Below are 22,897 nucleotides of genomic sequence, written 5' to 3'. Positions count from 1 at the left end.
ATACTAATTTAAATAAAATTATTTAAATAATACACTTCAATGTGTTTAAGGCATCTCCCGAACATCTCTGGAGGCTCTCTCGGGCAACTAAACGCTTTACGATATCACCAATTCCATCACATGGGGATTTTACATGGCTTATAGCAAAGAATGTCCATGATGCCATTAAAGAGAAATCCTGGTAATGCTTGCAAAGATTGAGATATTTTTTGCAGTTCTTGTACCGTCCTGCACAACCATCACTAGAGTAACTCAATTTTTTGACTAAAGCAAAATTTTCCTTCACAAAGCAAAATATTATTCTTTGGGTTCCATAAGCAAAAGCTACATCATGCTACAAATCATCTGACAAGATGCATAAACTGGAAATAATAAGCTGTTTCGTCAGGTGATCTCGAGTATAAATCACAACAGGGTGTACCGTGCAACTATCACTTGTCCAGTGATACCCTTGTGCCTCATCTTGGATAACATATGAATAGTTCTCATTGAAGTCAAAGAGAACAACTGCTTCATGGGGTCCAAGATTTTCTTTCATTTGCTTAAGGTAGTTTGCCTGTACCTTCGTAATAAATGAATGGGGCACCAGTTTTTCCACTCTTTCAATTAAAGTTAATCGGTACTCATCAAATGTCACAGTGAAGTTCACCAGTTGAGATCTGTCACGGGAAACCCACTGACTGTATGAAACTTCATCTCCGGGGTCACATTCTTCAAACTTTTTCAGCAGTAAGCTTTTCAATTTTTCACGTGAAGGACACTGAGAGCAATGTTGCAGTATACAGTCCCTATTTTTTCTAGAGCACACTAAATAACCTACTAGGTCCTGGCTTGTTTCCTCTATATTACAGGCATTAAGCAGTAAGTTGACATTTTAATGAATTGTGCAAACACACACTGAATGCGTTCCAGGAGATCCTGCTACCACAAACCATTTTGGACCTAGGTTGCAGAATTTAGAAAAGCCTAATTTAATTCTGGGGAAGTCAAATTTAAAAGTGGAATACAATTCCTTCAAGTTAGCAAGTAATAATCTCTTCTGAACGTATAAATTTTTGGAGATACTAATGGAATCTTTCTTTCCAGGCATCATTCTGGAGTACTCATCACTTTTATAGAAAGTCCTAACTAATTGTAATGTTTTATATTTGCCTTCCCTTTTCTCAATTCAGGTGCAGCCAATTTTCCATTGTCACTGCAAAGTTCTCTTGCTTGGCGGGCAGTGTACTCACTCACATGAAACTCTTCCATTACTTTCTTCCTGCTCCATAAAGTTGGTACCAATGATACTTTCCTTGATGAGTGCTTGATGTGTCAACTTTTTGTTTGATTAAGTCTATGAGCACATCCATATCATGAACTTTCTGAAGTAGTTCTTTTGGCAGTTTTGGGTTATCCTTTTCTGGAGATAATTCTTTATCAAGAACTCTTTTAACTTTCCTTTTAAAATTACTGCATGCTGACTCTACTTTCAGGGGTGCCGACTTATAAAAAATATTGGGGGGGCCCATGTCGGAGGTCTTGCCCCGGGAAGACGTTAAATTCAAAGTGTGTCGCAGCACCGAAACACTATCTAATTCACACCACTTGATTCAGTTAACCTGCTTAACCTTATAATTATTTGTTTTAACACATTGTTGAATTTATTTTAAAAGGTAACTATCGTCAAACATGGGAAATAAAAATTACCAATATATTTTTGTGATTTCACGAAGCATAATATAACCTAATTATTTTCTTGAATTATTGAGGGGGCTCCACCCCCCCAAACGAATCTTTGTGGGGGCTCGGGCCCCCTCAGGCCCCATGGAGTCGGCGCCACTGTCTACTTTCCTTTTAGCGTAGGTTGACCTTCTGTGAGATGATATGCTATGAAATTTTAAAGGTGACTCCTCTCTATCTTGCAGCGTTCTGTTAAGTAGCTCAGTTGATTTTTCTGGGGATAATGTTGTTTCAAAATTCAAAATACTATCATTGCTGTCACTATCTACTTCTTCAACACCAGAAAGCTCATTTCCAAACCTGGAGTGTTTCTGTACTTCCTCCCTACATGGCTGGCATATTTTCATTCCTGGCACTAATTTCCGAAGAGTTGGGATTTTACAGGCCTTTTCTGCAAATTCAAGACTTAAATTTCTCAGTGATTTTGATATTTTCTTCTTGTGGCTCTTAAAAGGATCAAGACAATATATTTGGTAGGTTTCATACTTTTTCAAATAGTATATTCTGTGATGTTCGCAGACATTGGATAGGACTTCCCCAGGTACACCACTTCTGAGAGATAACAGCTGTTTTTCAAGTATACTCATGATCTCAATTTTGTTCAGTTGCACCACTGGTGTGTAGGTTTTTTTGAGGCAATCAGATGCGGTAACTTTTCCAATGCTGCACAGTTCAAAAATTTGCTCATTTTGATGCACAGTGGAGACACTAAACTTTTTTAATGTTGAAGTTCACAATGAGCAGCTTTGCCTAACTCATAGCACACACTATTAATGTACAGGTAAAAATACACTGATCGTACACACAGAATAAACTTGGACACCCATGGAGCATCTTCACACAAGAAGATTTGGCAGAAGACTAAAAGTGGTACCCTAGAATCTATTTTGATTTATCATGCCCTCACTGTGATACATTGTAAAATTTTATTCTTCCTAATGTAGAGGTTGCACTTAATTCTCTTATTCCTTGGTAGATGGAATAACACTGAAAAGTGAGGCTGAATAGGTTTATTATTTCCAGTTTATGCATCTTGTCAGATGATTTGTAGCATGATGTAGCTTTTGCTTATGGAACCCAAAGAATAATATTTTGCTTTGTGAAGGAAAATTTTGCTTTAGTCAAAAAATTGAGTTACTCTAGTGATGGTTGTGCAGGACGGTACAAGAACTGCAAAAAATATCTCAATCTTTGCAAGCATTACCAGGATTTCTCTTTAATGGCATCATGGACATTCTTTGCTATAAGCCATGTAAAATCCCCATGTGATGGAATTGGTGATATCGTAAAGCGTTTAGTTGCCCGAGAGAGCCTCCAGAGATGTTCGGGAGATGCCTTAAACACATTGAAGTGTATTATTTAAATAATTTTATTTAAATTAGTATTTCCATTTATCCTCTTAATGCACAGTAAGAGTCTAATGTATGTTGATACCAATTTTTCCATATGCTAAACACTTGAAAAATGGGTAAATTCCAGGAAAAAGCATCATTTCACATTTCTGAGCCATTTGGACTCTTTTCCCCTCAGCTGCCACAAGCCAAGTATTGTTATTAAAAAAAATTGTATGAACAAGAGCCACATTCACTAGACTACATGTTTGGTCTTAGATTTACTGACCAATATTTCAAATATATCCTCATGAAGGTATGGATACACTTATACTTATTATCTTACAGTATGTGTCCAAAATCCCTCTCACGGGGGCAGAAAAAAAAGTAAAACCTGAAATACTCATAGTGGCAGTCAAAACACCACCATTTTTATTTCACAGTATATTGGAGCACATATTAACCTTCAATTTAAAAAAAAATTGGATGAGTTAACTGCTCTGCCTTTTGGTGATAATTCAGAAAATATGAAGTAATGTTTTTGAGCTAAAAAAATCGGTTAATTAACAACTGTTGACATCATTTTGGCTAGCATAACAATGCAAGGGGAATAAAAGACATTACTATGGAAGCTATGCACTTGGATAGACAAGGGGTCAAAATTTCATTCAAATATATTATGTGGTTTCTGAGTTATGAATTTTTACCCTGTGCCCTGCACTCTGGAATTTGACTCCCACTAGCGCCACTTCTGAGCAAACATCTCAAACTTTGACTCCTCATATCTTGCAAACTATGACAGTGAGAGTGGAAATATTTTACATGGGTTATTAGATAGGTGATAGTAGCTAGTGACAAAAATTTCATTAAAATCCGAGTCGGTGGGTGTCATTTTGAAAATTTCTGGGTGATTTGACGTGGAATGACCCAAGATTTTTTCGAGTTATTCCGTTAGAACAGGTAGGGTATATGACATGACAAATAAAGAATACTTGCATTGGCATAATTTAGTTGCCCAAATCATACACCAACGAATATGCAAATAAAAATTACTAATCAAGAAATATAGCCCACTATAAAATAGCTATAACCCTGTATCCAGCACCATAAAATGCCATAATTCCCAATCAATCTATGGGTTGCAACAAGTCTAACTTTACCTCTTACATTAAGTAAAGAAAATCATTCACTAAAATGGAATAGCAGTTCTGCTAATTCTTGACTTTGGACAGGGAACTACCAATGATCAATAATTAAGAAATTGCATTATTTTCTGGGAATACCTCGTGCTAACCCAAACTCTGGGGGAACCCAGAAGAAAAAGCCATTTAAATGAAAGATGATGATTATAATAATAATAATAATAAATTTCAACTTAAATACTTACTTTTGCGAGAAAGAATACTTGTATCCACTCGTAAAACAGACTTGGCCACCTCAATGAAAGTGTCTGGATCCCTACACACAGCTGAACTGCACATCCGCATCAAATATAGTAATTCCTTGTAACAAGGTGGTATACAGGCTAAGGTCTTCGATCTTAACACCTAATAAAGAATATGTTTAATCCAGGTTAAAAAAATCATTAAGAAATGAAATCAAAAAGGTGTAAATTAATCTAATTGAGACTAAAAAATTGAGCAGCAAAATGGTACATAAAATACTTAAAAATAACATACCTTTTCAATGGCAATGACTAACAGCCTAGGTTCCTCAATTACGTGACGAATCAGAAGAGTAATCACATTTAATGCTCCAGTAAAAGAAGACTCCATTGTAAGGTTGAGGAGAATCTTGATACCTCCAAGCTCGGCAAATAGTGATGCCAACTTATAATCTCTGGTCAGGCGCAAACAGATTCTTAGGACAGCCGACACTGATTCAGCATCGCTCACCAACTTCAAAAGTTCCACAGAAACCCTTAAAAATGAATATGATTTACAATCAAAAAAGGAATACTTACACAGATATAATTAAACGATAATCCCACAAAAATGGGATACTAGGAATGGATGCCGTGAAAGCAAACTCATACCTAGTCAGCAGCTCACACTCAGATTGGTTTAAACTGGTAAGAACTATATTCTTTTTGGACTCTTCTACATCATAAGCACTGTCATCTTCTTTCTCAGTTTCTTCTTCCTGTTTTGCCCCATCATTCAATAATCTTTCATATTTTGTGAACAGTGTTCGGTCCTGTTTTAATGACATCATCACTGGCCTACGATTCCCTGTATCATCATTCACCTAATGTTAAGAAAATGATAGACAATAATAGTGAACAAAAGTATGCCATTCAAATAAAAAAAGAGCGAATATAACAATAAAAATAGAAATACTATATTGAACCTAAATTAGTTTTACAATGTGTTACGACATGATCCTTCAAAACTAATAAAAATCTAATTACACCTGACAACAATCTTTAATTTATTTTCTTAATTAGAACTTACTATTCATCAAGAAACTTCCAGGATATTGAATTAATTCTACCAGTTTTAAAATTACCAATACATACATGCCATACTGGTGACACTGGATCGTAATTTCCAAAGTGACAATGTCCAATGTCCAAAACAGTCATGAAATACATTTAATATTCCTCTATTAATTGAAATTTTACTCGCCTTGGCAGTCAAATTGAAACATGTCGACGCTCAAACAAGTAATCACTCGTAAAGAATCAAATAGACCCTCTCCTTTAGGGTAAAAATTGTTGCACCATAGTGCAACACACTGCATACCAAGTTTATTTTTTATGCAGTGGTTTGATTTGAACATAATTTTTATTTGCGAGTTCAATTTTCAGCAATTATTGAGTTATTAGTGCCACCAAGACCAACGTGCACGCCAAACCATGCTGCACACCATAAAATACTAGGAAACACCACTGCCAAAAAATATTATGCCATAGAAACAGGAATAAAAAGGGTCCAAAATGAAAGAATTTTTTCCATGCAAGTAAGTGACAACAGGAGATTTAACCTCTTTCAACATTGGTGTTTTAAGTGTTCATAATGCACAATGATTATACTTAAACTATATTTTGTCAAATTATACAAAAATAAGTGCACAATTAATAATATCAGGTTCAATGAAACACAATTTCCAAGCTACCGTGCCATAGGAAATTTAAGTAAAATGTTAGCAATACAGTAATGAACACTCCCAACCATTGAGTCAGGTTAATTTCATTACGTAACTATTACACATAGGCTAATGTTTAGTTCATTAGTTGGGATAAAACTATTTTATGGAAACCTGCAAACAACGAACCTTTCATTCATCAAAACATTAAAACATCTCATACTGGCTATTTCAATAAACAACATTACAACAATCAATGCACTTACCTGCAGCATACTGCCAAACTGAACTGTGTACTTCCTTCGATTGACAACTATTCTCACACTGGATTCCCCACTGAAATAAGCATCATTGAGGATTTTATCGATCGAAGGTGCATAACGCGCCCATCTCCCCGAACCCAAGTCATACCACTTCCATGTCCTCACGGTTAGCTAAAAGAGAAGTAAAAGGAAGAAATGAAAACTTTCGGTATTGCATAAATTAGGTGATAACTTAAACAGCACATGGATCCAGAAAAAATAACGTAAGGCTTATATACTTTATATTATGCCACAATGTAAAAATTGTATATCATACCTTGAGCATTTTACTTTTGCGGACTGAATAAACAGATATCCTAAGCAGGATATCAATGAGCACAAGGACAGCCGACAGCCACCGTGGGGGGCTGGAACCGACATATTTGTGGCAGACCACAAGAAAATGCACTAGTCTTGTTAAGAGTTCCGTTTTCTGAGCCACAGCTGAGCACTGAGTGCGCAATTCCTACAAAAAATTAGAAAATTCAACATAAGATCTACACCTATGGCAAAATGATGCAAGATAATGTAACCCCAGTGAAAAAAGTTACACTTTAAGTAAAGAGAGCAAACAAAAAAAACCAAGTAACTAAATAGTAACTCATCCCTAATCCTACGATAATTATAGGGACACAGAAAAAGGGCCACTAACCTCCATCAGAAGCATAAACAGATGAGCCCTTGTGCCCACCTTCACTGCTGTTGGGCTCGAACGTATGGCAGCAGTAGCAACCGTAGGATTCTCATGCACAGCAATGCTAATGAGACTATTTAAGCTGGATATCAGCTGGAAAACAAAGCGACCTCATTAATAAATGGTGACAAATGGGCACTTCCAAGGGAACACTACCTCACTCCTGCCACACTTGACGCTATGACCAACTGCCTTACCTCCTCTTTCAGAACATCTAGAACTTGGTTGACATATTCACTTCCATTCCTTTTGATGATAGCTCCCAGCAGCTCACTGATTTTGTACACAGATTCAGGCGATTCATCAGCTATTTTAAGACAAACATCGAATGCACTAGCAGTGAACCAATCCAGTGCTTCCTTTTCCAATGGTCGCTCATCCTAAGAAGCAAAAGAAAAACAAAGGATCTCATAGTAATATAATAGAAACATGCTGGTCAATTTCAACATTTATGCAATTTCAACTTTTCGAAAACAGAAAAAGTTAAACCTTCAACAATTTATTACATCAAGTCATTAATACCTGGCAGTGCCATGTGGTGTCAACCAGCAGTGTACACCCAAGCCTAACATTGGAGATATTTCCTTGTGTTCAAGAGTATTTCAGATCAATTAGCACAAAACTGGGACTATTATACTGAAGGGTCTTTTAAAAAGGAAGAATTTTTGATAAGCAAAAAAATTTAATTCATTGCAGAATCTCATTGGAAGAGAGAACTGATCCATTCAGTATGGTTTTAAATCTAAAACTATCTAATACATAGTAATATGAATTACCCTGATCAGGATGTGAGGTATCTCTTTGCATAAAATAAAGGTGACACAGTTAAGTGTTAGCCTATTTCTAATAATCAAAGTGGAGGCCAATATTAATCGGGGAGCTGATATCAAGTACACCTCGTTTTTCCATCATTCGAGTGCAATTGACTTCCCAACGAGCAGAATATTACCTATTCATGATGTATCACCATACCAAGCAGATATGATTACTGTCAGAACAATGGAACAAATGTCCTTGGGAATAAGATTGGCCAATCATAACCATTCAGAAAAAACATGGCGTATGATTTTCCCACATAGGAACAGATTAAATGGCATACATGTGCTTGAATATAATTCGATTAGTCATAACCACAAACCTTTAATATTCCACAATTATAATACAGTCGAACTCTTGTTATTACGAAGTTCACGGACCAAAAAACCGGAGGTTCATAATAAGGAAGTTCGTATGAATGTTTCTTTAAGGAATCATCAAAAGAAAAAAAAACACTTCCTCAAAATTTCTAGTCTCTTCAATATCCCACACTTATAATCTTCAGAGTCAAGTGTATAATACACGCGATTAAATTATGCCCAAGTCCTTGATGTACGAAGAAGATGCGTTCCGAGACCTTGCACATTAGTTGATAAACCTAAACAAGGCATCGAGGAGAGTGGTTAATCTGCAGAATGCAAAATTGTGCGAAAGATCCACAGAGAAAAAAATCATTCGCCTTGACCGGGATTCGAACCCGGATCCCCCGATTTCCAGTCGAGTGCTTTAGCCAGTTAAGCTACCGAGGCGTCATTCTTCCCTGTGGATATTTTTCGGACACTACCGGACAAGGTGTTGCAGCACTGCTGAGCATATGATGCCACAAGCAGTCCAAATCGTGCGCACAGCGCCACAGCCGGAGAGCAGGCCCGGACACAGAACACTGCGGGTGACGCCCGTAAAAAAAAAAAAGTTATCACTGCGGCTAGTCCCAGCATACTTTAAACCAGAATGCAACACTGCATCAAAATTGTGCGTTAACTCACGATTGTGATGAACTGATCTACCATGCAATTTAGCCGGAGCCGAAAAAAAATCACTGATGGTCGAAAGAATCACATGAAAGAATGGGCGAAACGCTGAACAGTTCCAGACTTCACACCGGATTAAATGATACTTTGTTCAGATTATGCCCAAAGTGGGAGTTCCTCTACGCCACATCGTGTCGCATCGGCAAACTACGAAGGTGCCAAATTTAAAATTTCAGGTGCACCTTAATTTTTCGACTGTTCGTATCTCTGAAAGTTCTTAAATCCAATGTGCGTAGGAAAAGTACTACCTGTACATCCAATTTACGAGCGTTAATGAGTGGGTCACCATAATTCCACAGGAATGAAGCTTATTATATGATGTTGCGTGCATATTGAAGTATCTCCTTTTGAAGAAAGAACCAAAATTGATGCTTTTGGACACAGTACTAGATGAGAACTTAAACATATATCAATGACGATGATTTAGTGTGGTGTATATCCACCTAAATGCTGTTGCTTTTTCGCAGAACTTCGTAATAAAATTCATTTTTGTAACCGCCAGGACTGGGACTGAGGTTCGTAATTTCATAACAACGTAAATTTTGTAATAACGTTTCTTTTCCTATAGATTGGTTAGGCTTTTTCATCGGGACCAACAAATTGCTTTGCAATAACGAGAACTTTGTAATAACAATGTTTGTATTAAGGAGTCTACTGTAAACACTACAACATGGTGCAAAAACTGTCAAGTATTCGACAGATAGAAACAAGAAGCGTCATGTTTCTCCCATGTTTCGGAAAAGCAACTTTCATACAAACTTTGATAATATTAGCCTATTGATCCAAATTTTGTTCAGCAAACTTTGCAATTACAAGAGTCTACTTTAGTCCTAGAACTATGAAATTTGGATTAAAAAACTCAGAAACTGATGCATATCAAAGTACTAGTGTATTATATTGTGTAACTACTAATGGTAGCAGTGTCAAGGAAAATACAAAGACATAGCGTAGGTGGGTTGAGAGGTATTCATTGCTAATAAATAAATAAATCAACAGAAGAGGATATGAAAATTTTACCATCCAATGAAGGTAATGACTTTTCAAATGAGAAAATGTAAAAATTCATAGAAATTTTGAGATCATCAATGCTCCAAAATAGACATAAGTGGCGAGAGTAAAAATTCTATGATGCCAGCATCCGGGTGCATTTTTAGCAGCCTGTGGCATCTAATGGCATCCACAGCAAAGGTCTCTCTGACAGGAATTAGTCACTAACGATTTCAAATAGAGCTCCAAGGATTGATAAGTGCTAACTATTATTAGCTACAGTGCAACCTCGATAAAACGACACCCCACGGTGCACCAATAAACACTCGCTATAGCGAATTGTCGCTTTACCGGAGGTGGTGCAAATAATAGCCAATATACCTCATATTATTCCTATATTTTTATTTTCTCGCTTAGACGTGTTTGGTGTTTTTTTTGGCCATGGTGTGTTCCATCAAATGCTTTCTATTCATGCAACTCATGGACGTGCGGGTATGCTGACGACTGCTTTCTGTCGCCCGAGGAACAAAAGAAGATCAAGCTTTCGCGAATGCTAATGCCACAATATTTTCACCAAAATTAACTACTTATTTATCGAACGACAGTTTACCACATAAATTTGAGACTGATCACTCTATTAACTTCATTTCTAACAGATCGCTAGCAATTACAGAGATTAAGGAGTCTTGGAGTAAGTTTTTCCGGCGGTGAAACCCTCGCTATGGCGAGAGCCAACACCAAAAGGGCCTCGTAAAAACGAAATTTTTTACATGCTTATTATAGGATAAAATGACGGTGCATCGGCTATCTCTCGTAATAGCGGGGGTCTCGCTATAGCCCGTACTCGCTTTAACGAGGTTCCACTGTATTGAGTATTTCTTCCAGCACCAAGTACATTTGGGGAGATACATATCTCATTTTCAGCTGAGAAGGCGGTGGAGTTGGGTATGGACTAATTTTTGGTGTTGGTGGTGCACTGGCACCCACCTCTATTCCAGAAACATAGATTAAGTTTTATGACTGGGATCAGAAACCTTTCCATGAATGCATATAGCATTGTTTGATGAATCGAATGGACGTAAGGAGCACAATAAGGATATTTACTGCAACCACCCAAAATTTTGACTACAACCAATATACAGTAGAACCTCACTTATGAAACTTTCAGCGGAAAACCAAAAAAAGTCTCATAAGTGAGGAAGTTTCATATGTGAGGTTTTTTGGTATTTAGCATGAAATCCTTTCCTATAGGGGCTGGTTTGTTTCCAGGATGCAATTACTCATTTGCAGGCAAGAAATTGAAGCCTAATGGTCTTATTTTCTCAAAAGTAACACCCCAGATGATGTGTTACTTTAAGAGAAACATAATTTTACATTCCTGAACAACATTACCCACGGTTGAACGTCTAGCATTTCTGGTACTAAGCTGCAAGGCTATCATACTGGAGAGATTTCGGAATGATGACACTAAATGTTCACAGAGAAGCCAATTTTTTAACACGTTGACCGCCATGTTCTTAGTAGATATGTCCTCTGATGCCATTAGTGTTTTCCATCCCGTTAACTATTCCCAGATCATAAAACATTGAATGTGATTTTGTACTTTACTTTAAAATAAATATTTATATTCTGATGCAACAACGATTATGGCCCATACATTAACAACAGATTCTGGTTGCTCAGGCGTCAGAAATCCACTTGAAACAGTCGCTCGGAGGCCGGTCAGTATGACCAGCGTGGCATGACAGGAGCCACTCGACTCCGGTCATTATGACCGGCATGGCGGTCAACGTGTTAAAAAAGTTGACTCATCAAAAGCAGTTTTCAGGAAATTCATTTTACCACCTATAGGCAAACCCCAAATGTGGAGATTGAAGAAATGAAATACCAGAGGAAAGACATCCAAATTAACCCCGTCATTAGGGAGCAAAATTTCACTAATGCATCACTAGGCTTCACACCCTATGGACCCGGGTTAATGGCAGAGACAGAAAGTTTTCAGAGAGGGCTCTATCCCTGCTTGAGAGTAGTGTGGAAGGAATTTCCAGTGCAACACACTGTCCGGCAGATTGGACATTAAGCCTATCATTACAACCTGGCTTATTCCTACACAGGGTTTCTATACTCCCTCTCTTACCTCATGGCGCAAATGACCCCAGCTGTCGGTTTTCTCCCTCTAAATACCATGCCATAAATAATATGGAGCTCCTGGCAGTGGCGTAATTATGGTTAGGGGATGAGGGGATAGATCCCTCTCCAAACCCTCAGAGAAATTTTAAAAAATTTAAAACACAAGTCTAACTTTGATAAACAGCAACTGCATCTATCTAAAGTTATATTTTATGCGCCAAAATGATGTAGAACATATTTACAGGCATGCCATATTTTTAAATTTCATAGGAATCCCCATTGCCTCGGAGGGGGGGAGGGGTGAAGCCGCCCCCCAGGTACAACCTTCACCCCCAAAGCATATTCCTAGTTACGCCACTGGTACCCAGGATATTCCGTGACTAAATTCACTTTTCTGGTGCTTAGAAAACTTTTAAGTGAGCATTTGAAATAATCGCGCAACTGCTGTCAGTGATGAATGGACAAAAATAGATTAAGAGCCCGGAAAAATCTCCCCTCTCAATAATGTTTACGCACTAAAAAATAATTTTCCCATGACATTTCAGCAATAATAGATTGAATCTAACGGGTATAGCTTCTCGGCCGGCATTCTTCCGCGAATTCAGCGCCGGGAACTTCGACTCACAAGCCGTGTGACTCATCTTCACGTAATATTTTGCTTCCCCATATCTGAAAAAAACACCAAGACTGTTTTTGTACTTCGATATAATGGTTATAAGTCATTCCTGAGTCGAAATGAACTGCCTTATCTCTCGCGTTTTGAATTTTACTTCAATGATTACGTTACTACTAACGACGCGAGTTATTCTCCGAGGGCATTCGTACGAACTCTCGTTCAGTTAAAAAATAAACGCTTGCCACAGGCAGTCAAGGTCAAAATATATTTCATTTAAACCCACAGATACAAGTTGGGTCAGTTTTGATCTGCGCTCCGCGTAAGCAACTTTCCTCCGGCTCGTCCCGAGGATGAGGGATTAGCCCGCGGAATGAGACCACGCATGCTGTTTTTGCCATCGTGTTGAATCACCATCGACTTACGTCCATACTACCAATACGATAATCTTTTTTGGATGACCTTGGAAGCCAAAATTTTGGTATGCGAGGATTTTTAACGGCTCATTTATGTGTTATTTCGCCGGGCGACGGGAAGCATAACCTTGGAAAATTCTAGACAATCTTCCGTTAGAGATAGAGATTCCGGAATTATACGATCATCTACTGCAGTTAAAATTAATATCTAATAAACAGCATCGCTCATTATTAAAACTTATTATTCTTCATTGACATATCTATGTAATGAGCGCATACTACCCCGCTCCTGTGACTAAAATCGGCGCGCGTACCGCAATCTTCTCGTAGAGCAGTTCTCTGACAAGTCGTATAAGTGAGGTATTTTATCTCATTGGACTGGAAAAATAAGTTTCGTAACCGAGGTTGTCGTATAAGTGAAAAGTTTCATAACTGAGGTTGGAAATACATGGGATCATATGGGGTTATTCACCGGACCTAAAAAAATCGGCGTATAAGTGAGGTCATCGTATAACTGAGGGTCGCATAACCGAGGTTCTACTGTATAGCTAGCTCACATATCACCAGTTGAGAACAGTACAAAAGCACTAAAACCAATTGAGGCCACTTAAAATTACAAAAAATATCAAGTTTGGTCAGATGTTTACCACCAAGTATGATTCAGAGTATCTAAAATAATTAAGCTATGACTTACAAATATGTGCCTGTCCAGAAAGAAATCTCGTTTCAGCTCCGAATGAGTATGTGTATCTTCACCCAAGGACATGGCAATTGCTCTTTGAACTTGGTCATCTTCTGACATGTCTATATCCATTGCTTGGATCTGAAAATTGAATGAAAACATTAAACTAGGAAAAGGAAGAATACCGAGCTCCTGGCTTCTTCTACTTCTGACTTGTGCAAAGCGGCTGATCTTTAACTGGGCTGCACAGTACTCAGGGAATTTATAATACTGGGGCATATTTTTTGGGAGGTTATTGGTGAGTGCTTTGGTTTTTGAGGAGGTATTGAACAAACATAAGGAAGGCAGCAACAGTTAACGTGGCAACTCAAATTCTACACATTGGAACTTAAAAATTCTCATTTACCTACCAAAAAATATTAACTCAGAGAGGCATAAAATAAATACCCTTAACCCAAGTTATGGATGGACCATAATTTAACTGAACCACAACCTTCTGAAATAATCTTCATATACATTAATAAAAATATTAACTTATAAAAGAAATAAACATGCAAATGGGACAATTATTTGGACATCAGAAAGGGCAAACTTCAACACAAGTGCCTCCAGTCATTACCTGAGAATTCCGAGATGGAGGTGGATTGCTCAACAGATAGTCCGTGGCCTGCTCCAAACCAGATGTGTGCAACAAAGCTTCAACACAATGCTCACGCTTGAATCCCATATCCATCAGCTGCTGCACATGACTTAAATTGACTTCAGGCTCCCCATCTTCTCTGCCTCTCTTAGGCCCTCCTTCAACCACACTCTCCTTCCTCTTGGCCAATTTATCCTGAGAGTCAAAAATCAGAAAGACGTGTCACAGAACAAAGGAAAAGAAACCTCTTCTTCACATTAAAATCAAAATGAAGTATCATCAGCATAAAACTCAACCTGAGATTATGATATTGCCAGTCGAAAAATATAGTATATCAATCTTCTATTAAACATTTTAAATTCACATTAGCAATCCTGAATACATGCAGCCTAGAAACCACTTGATTCCAACATGGTGAAATGGGAATGAGCCGACAACACCTCCATAGTGTGAATAGGAGAGGATCGGTACTCTGGCATTAATATAAACTTTCATTTCAATTAACATAAAGTTTTTTCTAATAACAGGAGCTTACTTGAATAAACTTCTCTCCCTTGATTATGTGTCTGTAAATGGTCAGCATCGATTCTGTGATGCGTCCCCCATACTTGGGAAGAGGCTTCTTACCCCACAGGGCAAATAACGCAGCAAATCCCAACTGAAAAATAAGATAAAAGAAGACCTATAAGCAAAAATACCAGTAAACATTTTCTGTAAATACGACCAATCTGCCAGATCAAATACCACTATAATTCAGACAGACGTTCTCTACAGCTTCTGGTGCCACCACATATAATGCCACTGAATGGCAACAGCCCTGATTCCATTGCAGAAAAACATTTCTTAGAAACAGCTTTAAAGATAAGGCATGGCAGGGTGTGTACGGGCACTATTGCTTTGCTTTCATAGTTCAGAGTGGCGTGACCTATTCTGTTCTCTTATATCTATTACATCGGAGCAATCTTTTCCAAGAATGATGGAAAGGATCAACTTCTTTCCCACATTGGAGTGACCTCAAGAAGTATTAAAAACTTCATACAGCCTTATTCAAGAAACACATCCAAACTAAGAATAATATATAATAATAAATAAATATAATAATATTCTTAAAAATGTACCGTCTACTCTATGTTTAGTGAAAACACAATGAGACATATGCAATGCTAAGCAGAGAAAATGTATGTACCCAATGACTTAAGATTGTAAAGAGACAAATGACACATGATAAAAGTTAGGTACAACGTTTGAAATCCAGACTTGGTCAATTGGGCATACAGAAATGTGGCTTTAACGTTTCACCAATTAAAGGGTAAAAATATAAGGAACTTCATGATAAAAAGATTCGCAACCATGTATAAGTGTACATGCATTACATAAGGCATAGATATTCAAAACATCCCCTCTACACTCCAGGTTCTCCATTCTTAAACTATATTAGTGAGTGAGGAAAGCGAATCAGGAACATTTAACAGTTGCATTATTTTGAGTCTCAACTTTTCATCTTTCACAAGTGACACTCTTCCCATGAATAATTCCAGAGCAGCAGGATGATGGTTTGAAAATGATATCCAGCCACATAATGCATCATTAAATTTCATGAAATCAAGATGCTTATAAACTAACAATTCAATTCAACAGGAATAAAAACAATACCTTATGAACGTGGATCAAAAATTTCAGGGGGAATGACATTTGATTGGCTGCTACCTCTGACTTGGCAAGATAATTGGGCGTATCAAAAACAAGTCTTGGATTGACTAATTTCTCCAAAAGCATTAGCCATGAATCAATGAATTCCCCGGTTCCATCCGGTAGCTCCAATTCTTCTGAAAATTTGGTGACGGAATATTTACCACCAGCAGATAAGGCCCAACGGTATATACTGGAAGAAGAAGACTCCATATTCATAACAGTCACAAAACACATGAATTATACATCACTCATTCTAAAAAATCAAGTCTCATATAACCTATACCATAGACCAATTTCATTAACTCACTCAAAATAAGCTGCTAAGCCACCAAGAGAAACGAACCGCTGCAGCATAGCATGATAAGGGTACTTCTTTTCGTCAAATAGGATGGGTGATGTAAAGCCTAGTGTACACACCAAATATGTCAACCTAGAAGAAAAATAACTTCCGCTAAGCAATGGTAAAAGTAAAGCTTATAAAATATAATTTTATTTTAAATTGAAAGTATTCAACATTTGGAAGGCATCACATGCTATAAAAATACCAACCTAAACTTGGGCAAAGGTGAAGGTGGTAGCTGTTTCCAAGATATGCTTCTTCGAAGCAATTCTGTCAGGGTGTCAGCAACCACTTTGGCTTGGGGAGATGATGATACCATTAGGAATGGTAGTTGCTGCCCTCTGCGTTGACGAAGAGGGGAACCAGCAGTGAACTGTAAAACACAATAATGAAAACTTTTATAGGAGTTACTAGGATGTTTCACCTTGGCAGGTGTTCGAATATCGCTGCCCAACTTCGGGCCACATCACATGCTGCTCGACGGCAGAGACTGACCATCTCCTCACTCGCTTACATTCGCTCCGTGTAGTTGGCGGAGCGAGAGACATACCCGTGGCCTAGACTAGAAGGCGTCGATCCGGTCACATGTTCAAGACTCTTTCGTTGTGTTGCTTTGAGAACTTGTATCGTAGTACCATGAATATAGTTGTTTTTTAATTAAGTGAAACGACGAATTTCATTTCGATTGCCTCAACCACAGAATACTAATCCTTAAACTATTCTAGCGTGCTCCGAGATACTGGTTCCGTTCGCCGAACTGCAGAATCGGCGCGCACAGTAGGGTTAGCCCAAACAATTATCTCTACACGTAACTAAGGATGGTTTGAAGTTGGATAGGTAGAAAAAAATCACATCTTGTAGATTACTTTCCTGGTTCATTAAATTCTGGTGCTTTAAGAAACACTAGCAAAGCTTCAGGTGAAAAAAGGAAACCAGAACAACCTTGCTCAAGTTAAATTATTACATTGCCAAACTAGTGCTGGCAAAAGAAATTTGAACAGGTGCATTGAGCAGATCTATCTTCCTCATCATGGACAGTAAGTTTTTGGTACCACCAACGAAAACAGAAATGGAAGAATGGTTTATAAAAAATTAGGAATGGACAGATCCAGGATTTTTTTCAGCTCTGGATCAGATACTTGATTTCAGGCGTCCGATCTTCGGAAATTTTTGGATCCAAATGAGTTTTAAATTGCCAGCTATAAAACAAAGAAATTATTCAAGTTTCTTCTGGGTACATGCGATCAAATGAATGCTATTTAGAATTTCATACACATTTTAATATTTTAACTGATTAAAAATCATTTTTATAAGCTTTCGATTTACTTGACAGAATTCAAACTTTCCTCATGCACCTTTCCCCTGAATTGTGCCACTTTCTCATCGCATGCTGACTTGTGTTTCACCCAAAAATGCTTCCGTTGTGGTGAAGTGGATTTTTGCACTTCCTTGCGATAGTTTCTCGCCACAGCATATGTTGAGCTCTCCTTATCTCAACAAAAATGTTTCAACGCAAAAAAATACATTTTTATAAATATATCATTAAATTAAATTGCAACTGTGCAATCTACGACATAATTGACAATGCTTAGAAAAACGTTGACTTTGCATGCGACGAAGTGCGGAAATAGAATGAGACAACCGATCAGCGATCTCGAGAGGAAGGGGTTGGCAGCAAAAGCACGTTAAAGAATCATGGAGGGGAGGGAGCGCAATCCCTCGATAATCAAACCTCTTTCCACCATTAAGGAGCGATGCATTCACTGAAGCAATAATTTCAATCTGATTATTCAGATTACAATCGATGATTATAATCGGATCCAGATCCAATGTCTTCCGCGACTTTGGACCCGATGTAACCTATTAAGGGCATTACAATATCTGCAGATTTTTGCATTCGAGGTATCTGTTCCGACCGTCTCTAGAAAAAATACTTTTTAATGACTTAATAATTAAAGAATTTTAAAAACATATTGGACAACACCTTGATCTTCAAAATAATCTACACCCTAAAAAAATATGGACTGTGAAAAGCAATGGAGTGAACATGTCATATGTGAGCATGTATGATTTGGTTACATCCATTGTCATGTATCAATTAACTAATTGACACTCAATGGGCCATCACTAACCTCTCACAAAAGAGAAGTATGACTAGAGCAGATAAAGTAGCTTTACATTTATTCTTTTTGTCTTTTTATTAGTTACTCAAAAAATTTTCTATCCTTACAACACAAATAGCTTAATAGATTCACATTCTGACCCCCACGGTAACCTTATAAACTTCACATCTAAAAGCACATTCATATTATTGATAAGTAATGATTTTTCTGGTGTCTATAAAAGTGACGACAAATGTAATTGAATAAAGTTAGATGAATGACAGATATGGGGACTGCAGTACCATTCAAAAGTAACTACATCGAAAGAAATCATGAGTTTAACTTACCTGGCCATAACAAACTTTAACCATTAGGTCGAGAAGTTCAGGTAAAAGCTAAAGCCTTCAGATAACCCCAAACAAAAAATCGAGGTGGCCCAGGGAAAGGAAAAGGACCCCTACCCTGAATGTGTGAAATTCACACACCTCTGGCTAGTTTGATGTGAGGTCTACCCTTACCTATCTAAACCAAACTTCCGGTTGAATCAGTAACTGAATGAGTGAGGCTATTCCATATGTTTTCAACTTTTTCATGGCTCAATGACAAAAATTAAAGAATTTCTTATTCCTTTCCACCCTGAACATTTTTTTTGCTCTTCGAAATACCGATGTTTACATAATCCTGCTACCATCTGCAGGTCACTAAGCAAAACGAAAAAAAAAAAAAGAGAGAAGCGTAGACCCAAACTTGCAATTGTAGTCTGGTTTGGCACACAAAAGCAATCTGAATTGACCAGGGGAAATTTTAAACGAACCCGCACAATCGTGTGGGGTCCGGTGGAAAGGGATATAGTAGCTATTTAAGTACAGATATGGGGACTGCAGTACCATTCAAGAATTACTAGATCAATAGAAATCAAGAGTTTAACTTACCTGGCCATAGCAAACTTTAACCATTAGGCCAAGAAGTTCAGCTAGCACTCTGCCAAGACGAGAGGAAGCTGACAGAAGTGGTTTTATATATTTTATCTGAGTAGTTAGTGCATAACTCTTTCCAGTTTTTCCTTTTGCACAAGCTTTTGATTCAGCCTCGAACTCCATACTAAGGCCTGTATCAGAATCTAAAGCAATCAAGTTGCCGCCATTGCTAGGACCTTGGTCCATGGACGTATTGCAATTCCAAGAAGATGCCTCCGCAGAGCCCTAGGAGAGAAATTAGAACAATAAATAAGGTCAAATTAAATTTAATACATATCCAAAGATTGATAAACATTCACAAAAAATGGAGAGACTAAATGCAATTGATCAAGCTCGAACAAGTATGATAGCAATGAATTTTTTAAACACTTTTATCCCCCACACATGTGCATCCAAGCCCATTTAATTCATTTTAATGCAAGTGATGCCACATCAATCTAACTACTATTACAGTGTATTATTTCCAACCTGTTTTTAAGTATACATGTCTTTCACCAGAGAAATGATGGAACTCATTCCATGAACTTCCCAAACATTAATACAAATACAGGCATTAACCACATGAGAAAGAAAAATGAAGGTAGGGAGGATAATAGGACAATAATGCCTTTTCTTCCATGAAAATGTATTCACATTCTATTAGATTCCCCATTCAGACTGGTCCATACATTGCCAGAGACAATCAAGGAACTACATCACTTTGTAAGGAGATGGTAACACTGATAGGGACCACCCACACACTTCATAAATAGGCAAAATCTATGTTTTCAAAACCTGACATTATTTTTACAAGACTTTCCCAAATAATAAAATAGTCAGGACAGCAAAAGTAGTTCCTAATGAGCTGGTGACATTTCATAAATTCAAGGTTCATAAATCAGAAATTCAGCTAATGATATTCAGATATTACTAATTTAAATTTGATCCTAACCACTTACACTAACTGCACTTTGCATTTGCAATTTACTGGAAAATATAAAGATTTTTTATTTATTTCATGGTAGCCATTAGAGTAAAAAAACTATTTAACACCTATACAATATTCTGCACATCATACTCAATTCTAATACATGTTCTTATTTCAAGATTGCTACCATTTTTCCGAAGGATTGTGGCAAATAGAATGACAATATCAATTTTAATGCTAAATTTAATAAATTTTTATATAAATAAGGCTTTCTAAGGCTATTAATAGGGTTATATATGGTTTATATGCAATTCAATGACTAACACCTATGCTACCGGGAATGCATCCCTATCTTCCTAAGGTTAAAATAGTCTCAATTAATGCAAATTCCCCAAGATATCCTTCCCTTGCACTAAGCAAGGCATGGGTGTATATACACAAGATTCCTTTCCAGAAATCCATAAGAAAATCTAATAAGTAGGAATAAATCATAACATGAATGAAAACATTGTCAAAATAAAATAAGGAATGCATCTACAAACCCTGAATTCGGGGGGCTTGACCCGGTCCAGATCTTCCTTGCAGAATTCAAAGCCAGGTGGGATGGCATCTCCATTGATTAGAGAGAGCAGCAGGGTGCTCTCCCACACTAGCGAAGTATACAGATCGGATAGCCCTTTCAGAGTTTGCACGCCCAACTCAGAGCCCCAGCACTGTACGGTCAGGCTTCTGATGTCATTCTGAAATTAAGGAACAACCATGATAAATTCAGGACATTGTCAGATTAATTGCCATAAAACAAAACAGAATTCAATATAGGACTGGCACATTTTGATCAATCAAGTATAGTATGTTCTTGTGATTCATAGGATCACATATCCTGCCTCAACAGAGGTCACTTAATATTAATAATAATAATGTTGTCTTTATTTCACAAGCGAATTTAGGACTAGATAGTCCTCTCTTACAATTAACTTGTTTGACAATCACATACATCCATGCCCTGGATGGTGGTCAAACCACCCAGGCGGGATTCGAACCCGCGACCTCTTGGTTAGCAGTCAGGGACTTTACCCCGGCGCCACCGAGGCCGGCAATTAAGATGGGTGACCCATCTAGAAATTCGAGAAATTAGAACAACATTATTATTTGTCAGCTGCTTGTACCATTCCGTGCATGAACAATCTCAATGAAATTCAACATTGAACTTTCAACTGCATTAATGTGAACTCACATGCCCATAACAATTTCTCAAATGCTCATGCCAGCAATGAAACCGGGCTGTTCTGAGCAAACGATAAGTAATGCATAGCTCATAGAATTCAATCTCTATTGGGCTGTGTTAGTCTGGTAAATCCAAGTCAGCTGTTTTCAGAGGTGATCTTGCCCATAAAGAGCATACAGCAGTGAATGAGGGCTTGCACAGAGGAAAATATAAATACACATAAATTCCTTAAGGATGAACACGATCACCACCACAAACATTCAAATTAACTACTTCCTCAGAAATAAAGGAAAAGAATACTTTACAGTAATGAAAGTTTTCTTACTGTAAACATTCAACCCCATTCACAACACTACTACACTCACCTCGCCTGTGCGGCACAGTAGCATGAACATCACAATATATCCATGAGCAGCAGCTATGGCATGAAGTAAAGGCGTCGCAGATGGTGTCATAAAGGCCGTCTCCAGATCTGGGGCTTCAGCAAGTTCACGTAGTAGGAACGAGCGAGGTGGGTCACATTTCTTATGCAGGGGCTCCAAAATTTTAAGTATATCATTGAGCTGACGAAGACCTTCACGAAAGACTTCGGGTTCATGTGCAAGAATCTGAAAAAAAAGAAGTGAAAAATATGCTGTAGTGTTTTTAGAGCTAAAAGCACTTCCATGTCCAAATGAAAAAAAATAACATAGAAAAATCACCATGATGACTTTTTTAAAAAACTTGCTTTTTCTTACTCCTCAAAACTATGATGTTGGCTTACATCTACAACAACGCCTCTTCCCACACTGAATTTAGGACAAAAATTGCTATTTGCAAGCAGCCTCCAACTATTGAGCAGACTTTAGTGCAGTCCTACTATGGCTTAGTATACCTTAGCATTGAACCTTCTTATGTGGGAAAATTTCTGGGAGAAAATAATATGAACTAAAACTTTTTACTATGAACTGAAAACCTTCATTTGAATACAACACATTATCCAGTCATGATCACAGGCTAGTATTTGCTTGTTATAAATTATATCCCTTGCTGCCTCTTCGCCTGAGCCCCTCCTTTCTCACCCCTTCATTCCTGAGAGAAGATAAGTTCAGTGCATTATATTCCAGATGCCAAAAAAATTTTCTTTGGTTCCACCCTGAGAACTTGAAAGTAGTAAGGATGAGTCAGTTCTTTAATTTTTTCAGTACCAAATACTGGTCCCAT

General features: G+C 37.6%; 1 protein-coding gene across 4 annotated transcripts in view; it reads right to left on the bottom strand.

Moving 5' to 3' along the window:
• Positions 1-22,897, bottom strand: part of LOC124171666 (E3 ubiquitin-protein ligase HUWE1) — a 116,959-nt gene that overhangs the window by 51,900 nt on the left and 42,162 nt on the right. For all 4 annotated transcript variants that reach the window (XM_046550896.1, XM_046550895.1, XM_046550899.1 and 1 more), the window contains exons 14-29: positions 22,060-22,302; positions 21,012-21,209; positions 19,518-19,787; positions 16,693-16,856; positions 16,451-16,573; positions 16,105-16,333; positions 14,987-15,109; positions 14,431-14,646; positions 13,824-13,952; positions 7,334-7,516; positions 7,095-7,229; positions 6,720-6,908; positions 6,407-6,574; positions 5,089-5,300; positions 4,733-4,973; positions 4,441-4,600 (exon numbers count right to left, since the gene is read on the bottom strand). In XM_046550896.1, the coding sequence (XP_046406852.1) occupies positions 4,441-4,600; positions 4,733-4,973; positions 5,089-5,300; positions 6,407-6,574; positions 6,720-6,908; positions 7,095-7,229; positions 7,334-7,516; positions 13,824-13,952; positions 14,431-14,646; positions 14,987-15,109; positions 16,105-16,333; positions 16,451-16,573; positions 16,693-16,856; positions 19,518-19,787; positions 21,012-21,209; positions 22,060-22,302 (2,983 nt within the window). The remainder of the gene's footprint in view (positions 1-4,440; positions 4,601-4,732; positions 4,974-5,088; positions 5,301-6,406; positions 6,575-6,719; positions 6,909-7,094; positions 7,230-7,333; positions 7,517-13,823; positions 13,953-14,430; positions 14,647-14,986; positions 15,110-16,104; positions 16,334-16,450; positions 16,574-16,692; positions 16,857-19,517; positions 19,788-21,011; positions 21,210-22,059; positions 22,303-22,897) is intronic.

Source organism: Ischnura elegans, chromosome X (assembly GCF_921293095.1).
Source record: "Ischnura elegans chromosome X, ioIscEleg1.1, whole genome shotgun sequence".
Classification (NCBI taxonomy): domain Eukaryota; kingdom Metazoa; phylum Arthropoda; class Insecta; order Odonata; family Coenagrionidae; genus Ischnura; species Ischnura elegans.
The sequence above is the reverse complement of the archived record's forward strand: the minus strand, read 5'-3'. Positions and strand labels throughout refer to the sequence as shown.